This window comes from Peromyscus californicus, unplaced genomic scaffold (assembly GCF_007827085.1).
Source record: "Peromyscus californicus insignis strain IS unplaced genomic scaffold, ASM782708v3 Scaffold_8__1_contigs__length_139910024, whole genome shotgun sequence".
Taxonomy (NCBI): domain Eukaryota; kingdom Metazoa; phylum Chordata; class Mammalia; order Rodentia; family Cricetidae; genus Peromyscus; species Peromyscus californicus.
The window spans coordinates 66,654,071-66,675,183 of NW_026294606.1; the positions used below are offsets into that span (position 1 = coordinate 66,654,071).

The following is a 21,113-nucleotide window of genomic DNA, read 5'->3' on the forward strand; positions in this document are numbered from 1 at the left end:
ACCCTGAAGTTCTCTGTGAAAAGTATAAATCGATCACTTACGACTGTCAGCTAATTTCCCCAAACATCCAAGTTCAAGGTCATTGAAGTGGATGGATAAAAATTGACCTATAATTTGTAAACCTTTTTCCCTGACCTCTGACTTTGTTTTCAACATCTGTACTGTACCTATTACATTTTTTACAATTTTTTTCTTTTATTGAAAATACATTTTTTCATACAATATATTCTGATTATGGTTCTCCCCCCAACTACTCCCAGATCCCCCCCATCCAGATCCATACCCTTTCTTCTGCACAAAGAAATAATCTAGTCAAAGTGCAAAATAATTCTGCTCTTTGCTGATTACAGACTGTGTGCCACTTTTACTGGTGTTTTATGTGTAGTATCCTATTGCATTTTACTTAAGTCCTACTGATTCCTATGCAATGTATAGTCTCTAACTTACTTATGAGAAACCAGACTCTCAGATCATTATAGAATGTGGCCAGAGGTGCTTCAGTGGATAAAGTGCTTTCTTTGTTGGCGTGAGGACCTGAGTTCAATCCCCAGACCCAAATAAAATAGCCAGGTGTGCTAGTAGGCACTAGTAATCCCATAATCAGAATTAGTCATCGGTAGATTGCTAGAGCTTACTATCTAGGCTTCTTTATGAGCTCTAGTCCAAGGAGAGACTCTGTCTCTAAAAGCGTGGTGGATGCCTTCGGAGGAATGACCTCTGAGTTTGACCTGAGGTTGAACTCTGACCTCCACATGCACAGATTCAAACTTGTGCACCATGTCCGCGCATACAGAGAAGGCTTCCAAAGATGTGGGGGAAATAATTTAGAATGTCTGTTGTAGGAACATTTTGAAAAATTTCAAAGCTACTTTATTCTTAGTTCCCAGCCTCTTTCTTCCGGTCCTGTGAGTATGTCTGGCTGGTCCTCTGGATGGAGCTTCACTTCTGGCAGTGCCATGGTGGTCTTGCCCTCCACTATGGGGTGTCTGTTCACAAGTTCAGTGTCATCTTCTTCTTCATCATCCAGTCCCTTCCATTAGGGATATACATTGAACATGGCAGTGCTGAAGTTGGAGTCCTTGCTGTCACTGAGAAACACTTGGGTGAATACTTAATCTGTGTCTGAAAGGAAAGTACATAGGGGGCAAGGTGGTCGTTGCTCTTTTTAGAGACAGCAACTGATTTCTGTTTCAGTAGTATTCTAGCTTCATGTCTGTTGCTGTGATAAAATATCCTGATGCAAAGCAATTTAGGGGAGGAAAGTTTTCTGTTAGCTCTGATTCCAGGTGACAGTCCATCACTGCAGAGAAGTCACAGAGGCGGGAGCTGAGACAGCTGGTCACATCACACCCAGTCAAGAGCGGAGAGAAATGACCACATACACATTCACTTGCTTGCTTGTGCTCAGCTCAATTTCTCCACTCTGATATAGCTCAGGATCCCCTGCCTGGGGAATGAATGTTGCCTCTGGTGATGGGCTGGGTCTTCCCATGTCAATTAACGCAATTAATATAATTCCCTACAGACAGACACACAGACTAACCCAGTGTAGACAATTCCTCACTGAGACTCTTTCCAAGTGATTCTAGGTCGGGTCAAGTTGACTTCTAATCATCACAGATAGCATTGTAGTCACTTTCATTATAACAGTGATGTTTTGCTTTTAAGAATTTTGAAGGGTTACTTTCTGTTCACACTAGACGATAAACTCTTGAAAGTGAAATAGTTTGTTTCTTCTCACTTTTGACTTTAAAAAAACTAGTTATGCATTTCTCCCTCTCCCGGTTATTTTGGGGCCATCCCCAATGAAGCCACGCAGGTTAGGGATTGCATGTTATGCTTCTGACACATAGCAGGTCTTCAACAGCAGTTCATTCACTTCAGTAACAAATGGGCAGCACCATGCGTAGAAGCCTCTGTATATTTCATTTGGGTGAAAAGTGATGAGATAATATCAATGCATGACTAGTTTTAATGGCGGTTATCGGTTACAAAGGAGAATCGTTTTTGTTGAAGTATCCAAGAAACGTAGCTATAACTGGGGGGAAAATAAGTGAAGTATAAATGTGAATTGAATATCAAGAAATTTTTCCAGTGAATAAGGTTGGAATTGATCCATCAGAGGCGACCTGGTAGAAGTGACTGGGGACATCTTATCCACACTTCCCACTTGGGCAGATGATAAATAAGGTCATAACTCTAGTTTTATTGATTATCCAGGCTGGCATATTCACAACCCCACCCTCCACAGACAGAATGCATGTTTGTGTTAAATGTTCTAATTCTGTTTTCCTGGTTCCTCTTTAGAGAAAACCCTTGTGACACTATCAGGGATGTCTTCCTTAAGTGGGAATGTACAAACCGTTTTGGGCCTTGTAGAACCAAGCAAACTGGGACGCACCTTGACCCACGAGCATTTAACAATGACCTTCGACGATTTTTACTACCCACCTCCTCCCTGCCATGAAGCTACCTCCAAGGAACCTATCATGCTGAAAAATTTATTCTGGATTCAGAAAAATCCTTATTCCCATCAAGAGAACCTTCGGTTGAATCAGGAGACGGAAGCCATAAAGGAAGAACTGTTGTATTTCAAGGCTAAGGGTGGAGGAGCCTTGGTGGAGAACACGACCACTGGGCTCAGCAGGGACGTGCAAACACTGAAGTGGCTAGCAGAGCAAACTGGAGTCCACATCATAGCTGGAGCTGGGTTTTATGTTGATGCAACTCATTCAGCAGCAACCAGGGCCATGTCAGTGGAGCAGGTAAAAAGTTCTTCTTATAACGTTGTTTGTATATAAATTGAAGACAGTCTGAACCTTGGAAATGCTACTGACTCAGGAGTAACTGGATATGTGACAAAAAAAAAATAGCTGTCTCACAAAGTTGGCTGCCGACTAGGACCCCAATTAGTGAGATTCCGTGTCTTTCGAGTGTTGAGGAAGGCGCTCTCAACACACTGGTCATCGACAGTTCCGAGGTGTTAATGCTGAGTTTGTACAACTGGATCAGAGCTCAGCGGTTCTGCTCCAGTCTGTTTGTAAACGTCATGTCTCCATCGTGAGCTTCAGCCACGCAGCTTCAGCTTTCCCCTCGGGTTTTTATAATAACCAGCAAGGAAAATTCACAGTAGGGTGAGACTTGGCAGGCAGAGACTTGGTACATTTGCAAATACAGCTTCTTCTCTTATTACAAGCCGGGAGGGGTGGGAGAAGGTCTGTTCTCTTGTTTATTAAGTAAGAATGGGAGGGAGGAAGCTGAGCTTGCAGGGCTCTGTTGCACGTGTGTGCGTTCTCTTGTTAAACACGTGTCAGTTTACATGTGTTTACATATAGTATATGTCCCTGTATATTTCCCAGGTACAGGCTGTCAGGTAAACTCTTGGTGAAATATCTGTTAGTATTTAAAATGATCTGTTTTAAATTTTCGTCTGCATTATGCTCCAATGAACTTTTAAATATATACATTTATATTAGTTGAAGACCGAGCTAATGGCAAGGATTATATACTTGTCAAACCAGGCTTCAGTGTTAGTGTACATATGAACCAAGTAATGTGGATACTGTGTTGTGAACTTTCTAGGCTGAATGAAGGTGAGAATTAAAGAATTACATGATAGAGTTGACAGATTCAGTGGGATCCATAGGTGCTGTACCCAGATTAAAATGAAGACCCTTTTGTTCAGTCTGAACACAATGTCTTTCTCCTTGTCCCTACAGCATCGTTAAGCTATGAGCTTTTCTAAATATCAATAAGATATTTAGATTAACTTGTTGAATTTGAAAATTAGTCAAAAAATGTGTGGTTCATTAGGCAATATTCAATAAATGAATTTGAGTTTAGTGTGTTGTGTGTGAGAGAGGGGGGAGGGGATGTTAATATATGTGCAGGTGCATAGCAGGGGACATGTACATGGAAGCTGGAGGCCAACCTCAGATGGCATCCTTAGGAAAACTGTACGTCTCCTTTGAGATGGGGTTTCCCATTGGCCTGGAGCAACCTGGTGATATTAGGCTAGACCATCTGGCCAGTGAGTCTTTGGGATCCATCTGTCTCTGTCTCCCCACTGCTGGGGTCACAAGAATGTACTATCACACCTAGTATTCTTATGTGAGTTCTGAGGGTGGGACACAGTTCTTCATGATTGTGAGGCAGCCTCATCCTCCCTGCCCCCAGGCTCTGAATACAGTTTTTTTTTTTTATTTACTTCCTAAATAAATACCTTTGTATACTATGAGTTTATTTGGATGTATTTCACAACCTATCAAATAGGCTTGCTGTGGGATGTTCTGTATGGCAAATGTGTTGCTAATTAGTCAATAAATAAAACACTGATTGGCCATTGGCTAGGCAGGAAGTGTAGGCGGGACAAGGAGGAGAATAAAGCTGGGAAGTGGAAGGCTGAGTCAGAGAGACACTGCCAGCCGCCATGATGACAAACAGCATGTGAAGATGCCGGTAAGCCACGAGCCACGTGGCAAGGTATAGATTTATAGAAATGGATTAATTTAAGCTGTAAGAACAGTTAGCAAGAAGCCTGCCACGGCCACACAGTTTGTAACCAATATAAGTCTCTGTGTTTACTTGGTCGGGTCTGAGTGGCTGTGGGACTGGCAGGTGAGAGAGATTTATCCTGACTGTAGGCCAGGCAGGAAAACTCAAGCTACATAGGCTCATCCTCATTCTTCCTCAGCTTACAGATATCCTTATTAATGAAATTCTCCATGGAGCTGATGGAACCAGTATCAAGTGCGGAGTTATTGGAGAAATCGGCTGCTCCTGGCCTTTGACTGACAGTGAGAGAAAGGTACTTCAGGCGACAGCTCATGCCCAGGCTCAGCTTGGCTGTCCTGTCATCATCCATCCTGGAAGGAGCCCAGATGCACCATTTCAGATCATCCGCATATTGCAGGAAGCGGGTGCAGACATCTCTAAAACAGTTATGTCCCACCTCGACAGGTAAGTGGGCTACTTTACAGTTCACTGCAAACCACCGCAAAACTAAGGGGTTATCAATTAGAAAACTCACTGGTGATGAGATCGATGGAATACCAATCACATAAGGAGATGCAGTTGCTACGGGAAGATATTTTTTTTCCATCTCTGAGTATTGAACACAGGGCCTGACACATACAACCATCACACACTCTACCACTGAATTATACCCACAGTTCCTAGAAGGCAGTATTTATGGAGTCCTGTAATGAGCATAAATTAAAATCAGTGCTGCCATTTACATGCCCCTCTTGTGTGTCACATTCTCTCTGAGACATTTTGTGAAAGTACTTTCTTGACCTTCCCTGACTCTTCAACACAGGTTACTACTGCCTGCTTCATTTCTTTCTCTTATGAGTTGATATCATGCACGTGCCAATTCGACTTGTTCTGATTTGCCAACAGTTGGGGTGATAAATGCATCTATATATCAATAAGGAGAAAACAAATGGTCTCACCCTGAAAAGAAAACCAAAAATGTCGGTGCTTTTGTTTCTGCCACCTGTTTTTGGTTTGCAACACCTGTATTTTGGAAACTGAAATTATTATAATAGTGGTAAATATGGTATTTCTAATCTTGGCATATTAGTATTTATGGCTACTATAACAATTACAGCACATCAACCGACCCAAAATAGTGGATTTGATTGTCTCATGGCTCTGAAGGTGGAAGTCAGAGATTCAAGAGTTACAAAGACTATGGGAGTCCAGAGGCTGCTGGGAGAATCCTCACTTGCTTATTCCATTGCCTGGCAGATACTGGTGTTCCTCAGCTTCTGGCTGCGTAGCTAGTTTCTGTCTCTGCCTTCCCTGGGCCTTGGGTTTATGTCTGTCTTCTCTTCCATCTCTAAGGACATTTGCTATTGAATTTAGGACCCACTTATGCTAGAATGAGCTCAAGTAAAGATCCTTAATTATAATCTACAAAACCCCTTTTCTCAAATAAGGTCATTCTCAGGGATTCCTAGGGTTAAAATACAGACGTGTGTTTTCAGAGTGTGCACTCAACCTACTGCATGTCATAGGAAAGGCTTGACTCTATAAACAGATGCTTGGCCACTGTTAATATACAAACATGTAACAATGTTGCCAATGCTAATCCTAAACCTTTAGATTAACTGTATTAAAATTAGCATTAGTTTAACAATCATTATACAATTCTATCTCTTTTTAAATAATTGTATTTCTTCTTTGAGAATTTCATACATGTATACAGCCAATCTTGATCACATCTGTCCTAACTCCCCACTCCAATACCTATTCCCATGGACATTATTTTTCATTCCTTCAGTAAATGTCTGGGTTATAATGTTTACCTTTTGTTTGTCTGAAAATACCCTTATTCTGGTTTTTGTAATGGATAATATGATAGAATTGATCATTTTCAATGGAGACCCTAATTGCAGGTTGTTTTCCTAAGCCCTTCAGTGATCTTCCGTTTTAAACCATTGTACACTGTTATTGATAACCACCTGAAGCCAGGTGTTCATCCTTTCAAATACTATGTCTTTGGTTTGTTTGTTCCTTTGTTTGTTTGCTGAAATCTTCTAAGGCCATATTTTCATTAGTCTGCATTTTTCTATGACCTGACTCATTGTGAGTTTTGTTTGTTCGTTTTGGTTTTGTTTTTTTTTTTTTTTTTTTTTTGAGACAGGGTTTCCCTGTGTAGTCCTGGCTGTCCCGGAACTCACTCTGTAGACCAGGCTGTTCTCAAACTCAGAGATCCACCTGCTTCTGCCTCCAAGTGCTGGGATTTCAAATGTGCACCACCACAGCCCACTGCATTGTGTCTTTTTTTATTGTGTACTTCCAAGTCCTTGGGATTCCTGGTATAAAAATGTATCTTCCACTACTTCTGGAAAGCTCCATCTGTTATCTCTCCAAATATTGTTTATTGTCCATAGCAAAAGTCCCAACCCAGTTCCAGCAGGACCTTAACACCTGTCCTTCTTATCCCCGACCGCCTCTCTCGCTGTTTCTCTACTTCTATCTTGGAGCTGTAATTTCTTCAGTTTTTTTCTATTCACTATGGTCTTCTTAGCAGAATCCATCTTTCTTTGTGTGTTTTGCTTATAATATCAACATAAAGTTTTCTTTATTAAGTTCCACTTTATCACTTTTCAAATCTGTGTGGTTAAACTTAAGAACTTCTATTCAACACATTTTCAGTTTCTTCTTGTAAAAAAAAAAGTATAAGCATAAAGCCAGGTATGATGGTGTGCACCCTCAATCTTATCAGAGGCAGATGGATCTCCATGTGTTCATGGCCAGCCTGGTCTATATAACAAGTTGCAGCCCAGCTAGGGCTACATAGCAAGATACTGTCTCACAAAAAAATTAAGGATACAATATCTCTCTTATAATTGATGAACGCAATTTATTGTCTTTTTTATTGGTGTGGTTTGCTATTGACTCACTGTAGAAGAGTCTTTCATAGGAAGTGTTTCCCTGTGTTATAGAGTAAACTGTTTTACTATGAACATATCTCACACTCCTTGAAAATTATTATGACAGGTAAATTATTTTTCTTCTTCTTTGAGTGTGTTCATTTACTTATTTATTTTTCAGACAGAGTCTTACTGTGTAGCTCAGGCTGACTTCAGAACTCCAGACCTTCCCATCTCCACCTTCCAAGCATTAGACAGCAGGTATGCACCTCCATTCTTGGCCCTTCTTTTATGTTTTTTGCTGGGTTTTTTTGCTTTTGTTGTTGTTTTTGTTAGTAGGGAGTTGGGTGCCATTGTCAACTTAATTCAACTTTAAATTAAATTTAAAGATGTTTCTTTTTATTTATTAAGATAAAATACATGTAACATAAAATTTATCATCTTAAATATTTGAAGCATTCAGTTCGGTCATGTTCAGGACACTTTCTCTCCCCTTCTGCTTTCCCTCTCCGTGAATCTGAACTCCAAATACTTCAAATGAACGGAAACACACACAGCTTTTTATGGTTGTTCACATTTCTGACAGGAGAGCCTGTCACACGTCACACAGCCGCTATGAGTTCTCACCCTTACACTTGTTAGGCACGCAGTTATGGCTATAGATTCTCAAGACTTCTCTCCCATCTTTCCCACTTCATCAGCTGAGATGAAGGCAAGCATGCACTCTTGAGAACTCTGTGGCTCAAGGTTTCTCCCTGTTCCCTACTCATGGAGAGGGATGGAGGCTGTTTTTCCTGGTGGGGCAGCTTCCCGCACATCTCCAGACTGATCTTGCTCCCAGTCTAGTCCCAAGCCCTGGCTCCCGTAGCCTCCAAGCCTGTCACATAGTGTTTGCGTTACCTGGCCTTATTGCTCATTTTCTCACCTCCATTGTTGCATCTGCCCCTGAACAAGTCTCAACTTTGTCAGCAGCCCCAACCAGGCATTTAAAAGCATGCGACTGTTTTCTCTCTTCAGTTTTAGTCAGTGTTTTACATGGACTCTGTTGGAAAGGGTTTCTGTGAACGTTTAGTCTACCACACTGCTTGAAACTGGATCAAGCTGCTCCTTAACGCAGAATCTTACTATCCTTCTTTTTTCACAGTTAGACGTTAAGTTAGAAAAATTATGCTTGGCACACATGGAAAATAAGTTTTCATTGTAAATTGTGAAATAAACCTGAACTACCACAACATTATTTCCTGGCTTATAAAAATCAAACGATATAAAAAAGAATTAGTATTTATTTCCTAGTGGTTGAACTATGTTTTTCACTAGACCTTTATATACATTATATATACACACATACACCATGTATATACTTTTTATATTAAATGATAAAGACATTTAGCTGATTTCCATTGGCTACAAGTTCATTATTTGCCTCTTGGATGGCTCAGAACTGAATGGAATAGACCTGACACCACACAAGCCCTGAGCAGACGGGTACATCCTGAGGCAACTGCTAGAGCAATCACCCGCTCTGCACCCATGGTATGGATCATTTGGGATTCCAGTGCATGACAAAGAAGTACATGGAAATATTTCAATGGGGAAGCAACCAGGGAAAATGACTTTTGAAAACAAACCAAATAAAGTAACAGAAAAAGATCAGGCGGCAGATGTAGGAAGTGGTGGCTATTTGAAGTGACTGTTCACAGCAGACCAGTTGCCAGGCTGGAGCTGGACTAGGTCAGCTTCCCACAGGCTGTCTGAGCTCTGCTGGGAGGTGCATACAATCTGATCTGTGCTGAAAAAGCAGGGGCTTCAGCTCTTTGTAATGGAGACAATTCACAAAAGAGCTGGACACATGGTAGAAGACATAAAAAAGGGGAGCGTTCCCTAAAACACAGTCTCTAAAACTCCCCAAACCAAACATAACACCATTTCATTCTCCCACCATGTTTCTGGGCATAGGATAGAAGGTTCTAAAGCTGTGGTCTGTTAAGTTTGGGAAGTGGTAGCTTGGGGTGACCGATGTGCCTTTTGGCTCACTTTGGGACACAAGGGGTCGGGACTGAGCAGGGTCATCTTCAGCCTTGACTACCCATTAAAATTACTTTAGTTCTCCCTTCAAATGCAGATTTCATTTGGGAAAACACAAATACAAAACATTTTAGTGTGCTCACCATCCTAGGGAAGCAGTTAAATATTTCTGAAGATTTATGAAATCTGCATGAGGATTTACCCAGACAGGCAGGCAGACAGAGAGACAGGCAGTCAGGCCAGCACACACACACACACACACACACACACACACACACACACACACACCACTACAACAAGAATGTTTTGCATGGTTATCCAAAGGGGGCAATTGGGATGCTGAAAAGAAAGAGTTAACAGATGACCATCTCCTTGAAGACCTCCAAACCACACTGTTACGATGTGACCATTGGTTACCAGTTTAAGGTCATTAAACAGGCAACAACCTGATAAAATAAATCTGCTGTGTTCCAAGCTTGCCCCTAACCATCTGTTTCCCTTAAGGCACAGGAATCTGTTGAAGAGCAGTTTGACTGCTATGCATTTAACCCTTAGGGACATCAAAGGGGACTGTCCTTGACAGTGATGTCTACCCAAAGTCAGCATGGATTAGAGAATCGCAGCATCCCTGTGTTCTTGTTTGGGCTTTTAATGGGAAAGTCTTTGCACCATTACACATTTATGATAATTTTACTGCCTGCAGAAACTAGCCACACAGGTAGGTGGTGGCTATCAACAGCACCACTTTGGGGCAGGTCTAACATGGGCTACGTGTGCTTTAAAGAATGCCCCCCCCAGCTGTTCTTTTTGCCATTTGTTTTTAAACAGGGTTTACTATGAATGCACTATTAGAGTACTTGTAACAATGCATACACAACAGAATTATTACTTTATCAGAGAAAAGCTCAATGGGAAATAAATAAATAAATAAAAGGTCCAAATAAGAAATATTTGGGAACTATTTGCCAGTTCAAAATTTGAGCTTCCTGGAGGGCAACAGACAGGTGCTATGCCTAAATCTTTTATCTTCTGGGATATCTATTTAACAAGCCAGAGATTTTTGATGGACATCCAGGGTCTGATTAAGGGCATGATAATTAAGTGTAGGAAGATAGCACATCACTCTCTTTGAAAATTGCTCCCTGGGGAAGGTAAAGGAATTTGACCCAAGGGTATCTGAAAGAGCAGAAGGAAAAACTCAGGAATTCTCCAAAAACATTTCATTCTCTTTGCCTTTGATCAAGTATGCCAAATTGGCCGAACTCTTGGAAGGATACAAATCTGACATTTTTTTCCCATGCTGCTAATTAAATGAAAGGAGTGCAATATCACTTCATTTGTACAACAAATATTTGAGTGAGCAATTACCATATGTATATATCAAACATTGGACTGCAATTCTGTCAAAGTGATTATTTAATTATAATTATGGTGACTTTTAACCTTAAGATTTTCTTTAAGAAGGCACAAAAAATAGTTCTGCAGGAACCTTGGAGCTGTACACATTTAATTCCTATAAATTCTAATGAATTAATTTGAAATCATTCAGAAACAGTTCCAAGCAAATGTCTGGCAAATGGAAATTGAACAAAACATCTTTGTATTGCTAAATGGTACAGTAGCATTCTTAAAAAGAACAATTGGAGCACTATGCACCTACAGTGGTGTGCAGTGTTCAGAAGCCTATAAATACAGCTCCATTTCTTAACAGTTTATAATTAGGAGGATGCATGTCCATGCACTGTAGACATGATGTACAAAACTCATTTAGACGAATGAGTGTGCATTGTGTAACATGTGCAGCATGCATTTAATATACAGGGGAAAAAAAAAACAATATCAGTCAGTTTGGCTGAGATCCAACCAGAGTGAGAAATTAAAGAAATTGGTGCAGGCAACAAAGGATGAGCAAGTGAGAATTTTTAATAGAAAATATTTACTAATATCACTTTCTTCCCTACAGTGACTAATGCTCACTGGCATGTCATCTACTTTCATTACGACAGAAGATTCACTGTGTAGTATGTGTTATGTGTACATATGTCACATACATGATAACATGATACATGATAGGTACTTTTTAACATGGTATCTTGGTTGCTTTTGTGTACATGTGGATTCCAGTAATACATTTTATGTAAAATATGCATTTTAATAGAGTCCTTACTGATACAAACCTTGAATATATTTTAAGTTAAAATTATGCGATGACATTGACTGCAGTGATTCTTTACTTAATGCTGCACAGACTGGACACTAGAGAGAGGATATGAAGCTGGCGTCCCTGGTTTCATGTTTCAGTTGCTTGCCAAGTAACTTTCAATAAGTTATTTAAGCCTCCAAATCTGTCTGTTCAAAGAAGTTAAGAAAAATTATTTATGTACGTGCAGATGCCCATGTGCACATGGAGGCCTGAGGAAGACATCAGGTACTCCTTGAGACAGGGTCTCTCACTCAACCTGCCACTAGGCTGGTGGCCAGTAAATCTTAGCAATCCTCCTATTCCATGTCCCATTGCACTAGGGACATAGGTGTGTTGCCACAGCTGGCTTTTCACATTGAGTCTGGGGATTTGAACTCAGGCCTTCTTGCTTGCACAGCAAGCACTCTTTCTCACTGAGCCATCTCCCCAGCCAAGAAAAATATCTTTAACCCTTAAAGCACCATGTAAGTGTCTTCCTATTACTGCTTATGATGGATTTCCTTTTAAGATGGAGCCTACTTACAAGACAGACACAGAGACAGAAAGAAGAAAGAAATCCAGCCAAGCCTTTCACAAACTGAAAGCCAGCTTAATTTCTATGCACAGATACTGTCCAATCAAATGCAATTATACTACAGTGGTATTTGATATTTTCAAGTATCCCCAAACTGCCATTTGTAGATCTGCCAGTATCACAGCAAAAGGGCGCCCCGGTCCTGTGTTATTCCTGGCCCATTCTACCTACCCAAACTTTCCACTACTAATTTTTTTCCTGAAGCAATTTGTCATGACTCTGACACCATTCACATGAAAGGTGACATTTTAACAAATAGGACTGTCGTGTCCATGAGATTTATCTTCACTGTCCTCAACACTGTCATCCCCTGAACTGTGTACTGCCGAACATGAAAAACGCAGCCTCTTTGGTGCTGTGTGGCAGCCGGAAAGCTCATGGTCAAAAGCTCTTCCTGGGGTGTATAAACTATGAAGTGTCTTTTAAAGTTTTAATCTCACTTTGCAATTCAGAACCACCTTGTGGTTTTAGTCTAATTTAAAGAAGTGGTTTTTTTTTCTCCCTTGTGGCCTGCTGTTCCTTTTACTGAAACCTTAAGTCACAATATTTAAAATGTGACATCAGTTCTTCCTATGACGTCATCAAGCAGAGACTTGACCAGTCAGGACTGGGAAGTGTGGAAGATGTTTATTAAAATGTAGATAATGTCAGTTGGAATTATTTTCCTGTTGGCTTTTATTCCCAGTTAATCACTAACATTGAAATACTGGCCCATAAAAGGATGTTGAAAAGAATCTTATAAAACATCTATGTTGATATTTTAAATACTTTCAGATATAGCCCTGAGCTAATATATTAATCTAATATGCCATTCTAAATGATAAGTTTGAATGAAACTCAATTCTTGGTAAACATTTAATTGAAATACAAAATTGTCTTAAAATTTGCTGGCAGTATTTACTCCTCATATTTTTTACATTTAATTAATTAAAATTTATTAACTGTTATTTTGCATCCCTGTGGTGGCAGAAGTAGAATACAGACCACGTGGGAGGCCCTTTGTTCAGTACCCAGAACATTGTCCAAAATTAAAGTTTTTTAAAGCTTTCATTGCAGTAAGTCTGCCATGAGCAGTATAGAACATACATGAGGAGAGTGTTTGGAAATTATTTTTAAGTTGAATTTTTTTCATTTTTTGAGATAAGTCTCAGGTTGCAACCCACCCAAGCCAACCTGAAATCAACAGTGTAGCCTGGAGTGACCTTGAAATCATGGTCCTCCTGCCTCAGCCTTCAGGGTTCTGAAATTATAGACATGAGCCACCAGGTCTGGCTTCAGTATTATTTATTAGATTATTATCATTGGATTATAATAAGTTATATATTTGCTTAAAATATCATCAAAGATGTTAAAATTCATTTTAGGTTATTAAATGAATATTTTTAGTTGAGTTAAGTAATTTAAAGTAGCTACTGAAGTTTTATAGCATAATTAAACATTCCATATACTCTATCTGTACAAATATTTCTTGGCTTTAAAGTGAAAAATTCAAGGGGTCAGGGGAATAAATAAATTACTTTTTTGGTAATTAGTTTTTATGGTGGGCATTCATCAAAATTCAGTTTTTAATAAAGCAGTTGCATATATGAATGTCTATCTTTGCATGTGTGTGCCAACTTTTAAAATTTTACTTGATCCAGAGTGTGTGTGTGTGTGTGTATACATATATATATATATAGTGAGAAATGCAGTCCATACTTCCTCATGTCCTGCTTCAGTGAGACCGAACTCTCTCCACAGTTCCCAGCCTCTAGCCTCAGGAATCCATAGATCTGAGTGTCTGATGACTAACTAGGTCACTGCACAACCTAAGGAGAGAGCACTGGACTTAGGTACCAGAAGACCAGGCTGCCTGTGCTTTGTAGGATCCACACTTCAGTTTCTTTTTTGTGTAGTGACATTTTCCTGTGGCATAATTATATCTTCAGTGTATTGTGCGCTTCGGAACCTGCTCCTCCCATGTTCTTGGAATCACTTAATTCAACTAATTAGCTAACCTGAGTTCATTCCCCATCTGTACCGTACTGACAGGCCCCCATGGTTCACCGCAGCTGCTTGCTGCTTTCCTTCTGACCAGTGGCAGTGCTGTTCACTCTGAACACTAGCCTGAGTCTTTCTTTGGAGTCCAGGCATGCTACCATGTACTCACCTCGTGAAGATCTTCAAACACAGCTCTTGCTATTCACTCTTCTCTTATTGCCTGAATTCAGGCCTCTTCGTTTGTCACCTGAACTACTGTGAGTCTCCCCAAAAGCACTCGATTCCTTAGCCTCCTTGCAGAATCTGGTCTCCACAGTCAACTAGACACATCTTCCCAAATACAACCCTGACTATGTTCCTCCCTCTGACTTAAAACCCTTCAGTGAGTACCATCTGCTTAGACCCAAATTCCAAATACCTTGGTCCTCTGGTGCTCACCTCATGCTCTATCCAATCTCCCATAATTCTCCAGGAACTATTTCAAGTGTCCTGTGCTTCCAGGCTCTCATACAAATGTGACAGTCTACTGTAATGTCTTATTCTATTCTTTGTGCCTGTTTGGAAGATATTCCATCAATATGTAATTCACCCAAGTTTTCCTGAACCAGGCAAGATGCTTTTTGCCTTTTTCTATTTGCTAACCTCATTCTTAGATGTACAATTATCATGATACTTGGTAAATTCTGTAAAGCAGTTATTTGTTTAGGTGTCTCTTTTCCTTAATAGACACTAATTTTTCTGAAGAAAAGGACTGTATGCTACATGCCTTTGTTCTCCAGTTCATAAGTTATGCTAATAGGAGACCAACAATTTCTTATTAATTAGAAAGGAGGATGGATGATTTACTGGGTATATGAATAGATGGATGGATGGACGGATGGATGAATGGATGGATAGATGGATGAATGGATGGATAGATGAATGGATGGATGTTTCCTCTTTCAACTACTTCACCTCGGATAAGCTATTGCCTTACATTCAAGAGCAATAAGCTCTTTTCTTAACTCTCAACAGGTGTTCCCCTGGATTGAGCACCTCTTATGCAACACCTGAACCCCACCTAACTTTATGTAAATGAGATACTTCAAGACTCAGCTCAAATGAATCCTTTCATTCACTGTTCTTTCATAATACCGTGTATTTATTTGCACTATAAAAACTCTGGTACATTTCATGATAATTATTACTTTAAACATCTGTCTTCTTCCACAGACTTTAAGTTACTTTGCATAACAGCTGAAGGTCTTTATTCATATTTGTATTCCCAACATAAAGGATAACACAAGACAGGAAACAGTAAATGTTTGCTGAGCTAAGTCACAAGGCATAATTGGATGTATGAAATGACATAGTATGTTCAGGAGTTCGGTGAACTGGGAGCCTCCAGACAAATAGTAGGTGCTGCTGCCATCTTTGAGGTACCCGGGAATCACAGCTTTTTCTCTTACTCTTAGTTCTTCTACACAAAGGCCCTGAAACCTTGTCCAAATTATCATTTTATGCAGACATCCCTACCCCCATTCAGGGTACGCTTTGACGTTAAATTAAATCCCTCAGGACATGACAATAACTAGAATAGAGAGGGAGCAGGAAGAAGAACAGAATCAATGTTCACGTCCATGTTGACCCCAGTCTTGAAACACTAGGTCATTTGTAAGTGTGTTTTGAAAATGAGGACAGATCACTTCAGATGCCACTTCCTATCCTAGGAAGATAACAGTACATCTCTTATTTAATATGTATTTTTATTAAATATATGTCTGTTCCTTCTATAGATGTTACTTTGTAATAAATGGAGTATCAATCCACTAGCTGAAGAGCAAAAGTTTAAAGTACGCAGCAGATGAAATTATATCACAGGAGTGAAAAGAACAAATACTTGACTAAAAAAAAGGTCTGATTTTCATGCTGGAATTCCCAAGATACTTCAAACATGGCTTGGAAGTCATTTCATTCATCAGAAGATGAAACGTTCTTCATGTTGTATTTAAGAGCTCTTTTAACTATATATATATATATATATATATATATATATATATATATATATACACACACACACACACACATATGTATAGAAAACATATCTGTGCGTGCACATGTAAGTCTACATATTTATGAACATGAGCCATAGTATATATGAGGAAGTCAGAGGATAGTCTGTGGGGGCCACTCATTTCTACAACCTGAGTCCCTGATACTGAACTCAGATTGTCAGGCTTAGAGATAAGTGCCTTTACCCATGAAGCCATGTTGGAAGCCCAGAAGCGCTTTTACATGTCATAGTTGGTACAAAGAAGGAAAAAAATTAAGACTCTTATCTTAAAGTCTATGGATTCTTGGGTAGAGAAGAATAGAGTCACTCATAGATATAAAATATGGAAGGCATTGGCCTGTCTGCGGTTAGCACCTCCACTTCTATAAGCCGTCCTCTGACGTCACCGATGGCTGGAAGAGTTGAGCTATCACCTGACAGACTTCAAGTAGAGTCCATTTCTCCATATTGACATTTGGGAACAACCCTTCTCCAAGTGAAAGAAAAAAATCATGTGGGTAAACAAAGCTGCAATAGCACAACTCCAGTCTCGGGAAGTCATCCAACTGAGTCAGTTTCACATAGGTGAGTTGACCCTGTTGAAGTTTAAGGAGCCATGGGTAGGTGAGTCTTTTAGATGTCAATGCCAGGAAGCCTGTTTCTCCACAGAGTAAGAGTCAATGGCATTGAATAGAGCTTCTTTGGTGAGCAGGTATTCTCAGTATGGATGAGGCTGGTAGAAGTCGGTGCCTCCTGAACACAGAGCAGTCTGGATTTCTTCACACCACCACTGGGAACTGTGTATTTATCTTTTCTGAGATTTACCTTTTCCATCTGTAAAATGGAGATGTGTATAATATATATATATATATATATATATATATATATATATATTTAAATGCCTGTTATAGTTTGAATACAAAATGTTTCCCCAAAGGGCTCATGTGTTGAAGTCTTGATCATGAGCTGTTGAAGCCATTGAAAAGCAAGAGCCTCCAGGGGAACAACTTCATCCGTAGTCTATTGATAAGTTTATAGCTGAATGGACTGGCAGAAAGTGGTACCTGGTTAGAAGAAATAGGTTGCTGGGGCATCTCCTAATGGATTTATCTTGTTCCTGGACCCATTATTGTTCTCTCTCTGCTTCATTCTATGATAATAGTCAGACAAGAACAACAATGTGAAATGAATCAACTTATAAAGAATTTGGACCTGCCAAATCATAGTGGCGAACGTCTTTAATCCCAGCACTCAGGAGGCAGAGGCAGGCAGATCTCTGCAAGTTCAAGACCAGATTGCCCTACATAGTGAGTTCCAATACAGCCAGAGCTACATAATGAGACACTGTCTCAAAAATAAAATTTAAAAGAAGAAGAAAAAGAAGAGAATGAAGAAGAGGAGGCAGAAGAGAAGGAAAGGAGGAAGGGGAGAGAGAGAGGGAAAGGAAGAAAGAAAGAAAAAAGGAAGGAAGAAAAAAGGGAGGAAGAAGAAAGAATCTGGGTCATTGTAGCTAGAGTTTTGCTGCCTTGCCCACAGTCAGGACAAATCTGTCACCCGCCAGTCCCACAACCGCTCAGACCCAACCAAGTAAACACAGAGACTTATATTGCTTACAAATTGTATGGCCGTGGAAGGCTTCTTGCTAACTGTTCTTATAGCTTAAATTAATCCATTTCTATAAATCTTTACCTTGCCACGTGGCTCATGGCTTACCGGCATCTTCACATGCTGCTTGTCCTGGAGGCGGCTGCAGGCAGTGTCTCTCTCAACCTCCCGCTTCCCAGAATTCTCCTCTCTTCTTGTTCCGCCTATACTTCCTGCCTGCCCACTGGCAAATCAGTGTTTTGTTTATACAGAACGATGTCCACAGCAGGTCATAGTCATGGAAGTAGAGTCTGAGATCAGGAAGATATATTACCTCGAAACTCTTCTGTTGGGAATACAGAATGCTATGGTGGAAACACTTAGCAAGACAAAGATCTTCAACTCATGGCCAAGCGAGAAAGAGAGTAAGAAAGGACTGACATCCAAATACACTCCTTTCAAGAGCATCACCCAGTCACTGGAAGACCTCCTGTTGTGTTCTACTTCTCTAGGGTTCTACCTGCTAATAGTGCCATGAGCTGGGGGCCAAGCTCTAATGCACGAGCCTTTGATAGGCATGCCCTCAAACCAAACCATAGCATAGTTTATGTGAATTGAGGTAGGGAAGGGAGTGGGAGCAACCAACATGGGTGGTAGATCAACCATCCATCTTATCTGACCTGGTGAAAGAAGATGCCTATGTGCCCCTTAGCAGCAAGAAGGACCATAGAGCCGGGTGGTGGTGGCGCACGCCTTTAATCCCAGCACTCGGGAGGCAGAGCCAGGCGGATCTCTGTGAGTTCGAGGCCAGCCTGGGCGACCAAGTGAGTTCCAGGAGAGGCGCAAAGCTACACAGAGAAACCCTGTCTCGAAAAACCAAAAAAAAAAAAAAAAAAAAAAAAAGAAGGACCATAGAGCAATGTGAGGCTCATGAGAAGAAAGGAAGCACTAGTCAGGACTAAGGTTGTTGTTCCTCCTCCTCCCTTGAGCATGTTAGTCATTCTGTCTAAAATAGCTGGAAAGGCTTCATATTATTACCTATTATACTTACCATATTAATTATACTCATACCTAGGAATTAAAACACTCTACAAGGTAATCTCTTCTTGTCCTTCTGGAGTTTTCCCTTCCTTACCCACGTATTCCCATTTGATTCCCATTTTTTCACACACAGTTTCAGGATAGTGTGGGAGAGGATTCAGATGCCAAGCTTTAAAATGATATATACTATACATATATTCAGTCCATATAGGTTTTCCATTAAGTGAAAAAAAAATGGTAATGAGACAAGTTGTGGATCGTCGTGATGGCTAAGAGAATGGCTTCCAACTTTGAAATGAGTTTAGCACAGTACCTTAATACCACTTTTCCAGTTCATCAATGAGACCAAGAACTGTAGGATTGTGGGAAACATTAAATGGGATAATAAAACAGCACAACTGCTGGGAAGTACACACGTGGGGGAATTCACGTACGTGTGTGTTCATGCATGTGGAGGCCAGAAGTCAGTCCTGGGCGTTGTTCCCCAGGGGCTGCTTGCCTTGCGTTCTGAAACAGGTCTCTCACTGGGACTTGGGACTTGCCAATTAGATGAGGCTGGCTGGATGGCAAGCTTCAGGCATCTGCCTACATCCACTTCCTCAGCACGGAGATTACCAGCGTCTGCCACAGTGCATGGATTTTGATGTGGTGCCTGGAATCAGTCCTGGGTTCTCATGTCTGTTCAGCAAGCCCTTTCCCAGCTTGAGCTACCCCGCCCCCACCCAGCCCCCCTGGTGTTTGCTTTCGATTGGAACTAAGACTGAATGAAGATTTTCCTGTGGCTTTATACCGACTATATTTTTTTGTTGTTGCCTTAATACATTACTTAAAATGCAGAAAACTTTGTTTGGAGGCATTTGGGCCAAAAGAAGAAAGGAAAAAATATTAGGAACAGAAACGAGAGTCTAATCTGACCTATCAATTCCTGCATCCATCCTCCCCTGGCTTCCCATCTGACCTATCAATGCCTCCATCCTCCCCTGGCTTCCCATCTTACCTGTCAATGCCTCCCTCCTCCTCTGGCTTCCCCATCTGACCTTGACTTATCAATGCCTACATCCTCCTCTGGCTTCCCATCTGACCTGTCAATGCCTCCATCCTCCTCTGGCTTCCCATCTGTACTATCAATGCCTCCATCCTCCCCTGGCTTCCCATCTGGCTTGTCAGTGCCTCCATCCTCCTCTGGCTTCCCCATCTGACCTATCAATGCCTCCATCCTCCCCTGGCTTCCCATCTGGCTTGTCAATGCCTCCATCCTCCTCTGGCTTCCCCATCTGACCTATCAATGCCTCCATCCTCCCCTGGCTTCCCATCTGACCTATCAATGCCTCCATCCTCCCCTGGCTTCCCATCTGACCTGTCAATGCCTCCATCCTCCTCTGGCTTCCCATCTGACCTGTCAATGCCTGCATCCTCCTCTGGCTTCCCATTTGACCTGTCAATGCCTCCATCCTCCCCTGGCTTCCCATCTGGCTTGTCAATGCCTCCATCCTCCTCTGGCTTCCCCATCTGACCTATCAATGCCTCCATCCTCCTCTGGCTTCCCATCTGACCTGTCAATGCCTCCATCCTCCTCTGGCTTCCCATCTGACCTGTCAATGCCTCCATCCTCCTCTGGCTTCCCATCTGACCTGTCAATGCCTCCATCCTCCTCTGGCTTCCCATCTGACCTGTCAATGCCTCCATCCTCCTCTGGCTTCCCCATCCAGTAACTTGTGCTTATTGGGTAATTAACAATTCAAATTTGACTCAAAAGAGAAAATACTAAGCTTAATCTCTTCTCCCTCGTGTTATTTTAATTGTGTATATTTTGTTTCTAAGCATGGTTCTTTGGGAAAAACAGAATATGTTTACTACATAAAAACACATATCCTTTTAGCTTAGTAAATTTGGAAGGAAAAGTTTGTCTCCATGGTAAGAAAATGGGGAAGGAGTATTATTAATAGACCTTAGCACAGTGGTGATTCGAGTTTTAAAGAATAAAGGAAGGCCTCCTTAGCCTCCCCTCCTAAAACAGTACCATGAGCTCTAAGTTGTGTTAAACTGGTGAAAGAGAAAGGAGGCAGCCATACCCTGACAGCTCAGAGGCAGTGGCCAGCTCCCTGGCTGCATGGGGAAGCAGCACCTCTTGCCCCACAGCACAGGCAAGTTTAATTGATCCTCCATCATTTGGGAGAAAAGCTTTGAAAATACTTCTGATTGCTTAGTAGCAGAATCATAGACATATAATCATGCTCTAATCCTTGGAGCCTAAAATTGCAAAGTGGTAGAACATCAGTGCACATAAGAACC

General features: G+C 41.0%; 1 protein-coding gene across 3 annotated transcripts in view; it reads left to right on the forward strand.

Moving 5' to 3' along the window:
• The window catches only part of Pter (phosphotriesterase related), a 66,135-nt gene that overhangs the window by 35,862 nt on the left and 9,160 nt on the right, over positions 1-21,113 (forward strand). For all 3 annotated transcript variants that reach the window (XM_052726779.1, XM_052726781.1, XM_052726780.1), the window contains exons 2-3: positions 2,308-2,765; positions 4,694-4,959. In XM_052726779.1, coding sequence (XP_052582739.1) covers positions 2,334-2,765; positions 4,694-4,959 — 698 coding nt within the window. In that variant the 5' untranslated portion in view covers positions 2,308-2,333. The remainder of the gene's footprint in view (positions 1-2,307; positions 2,766-4,693; positions 4,960-21,113) is intronic.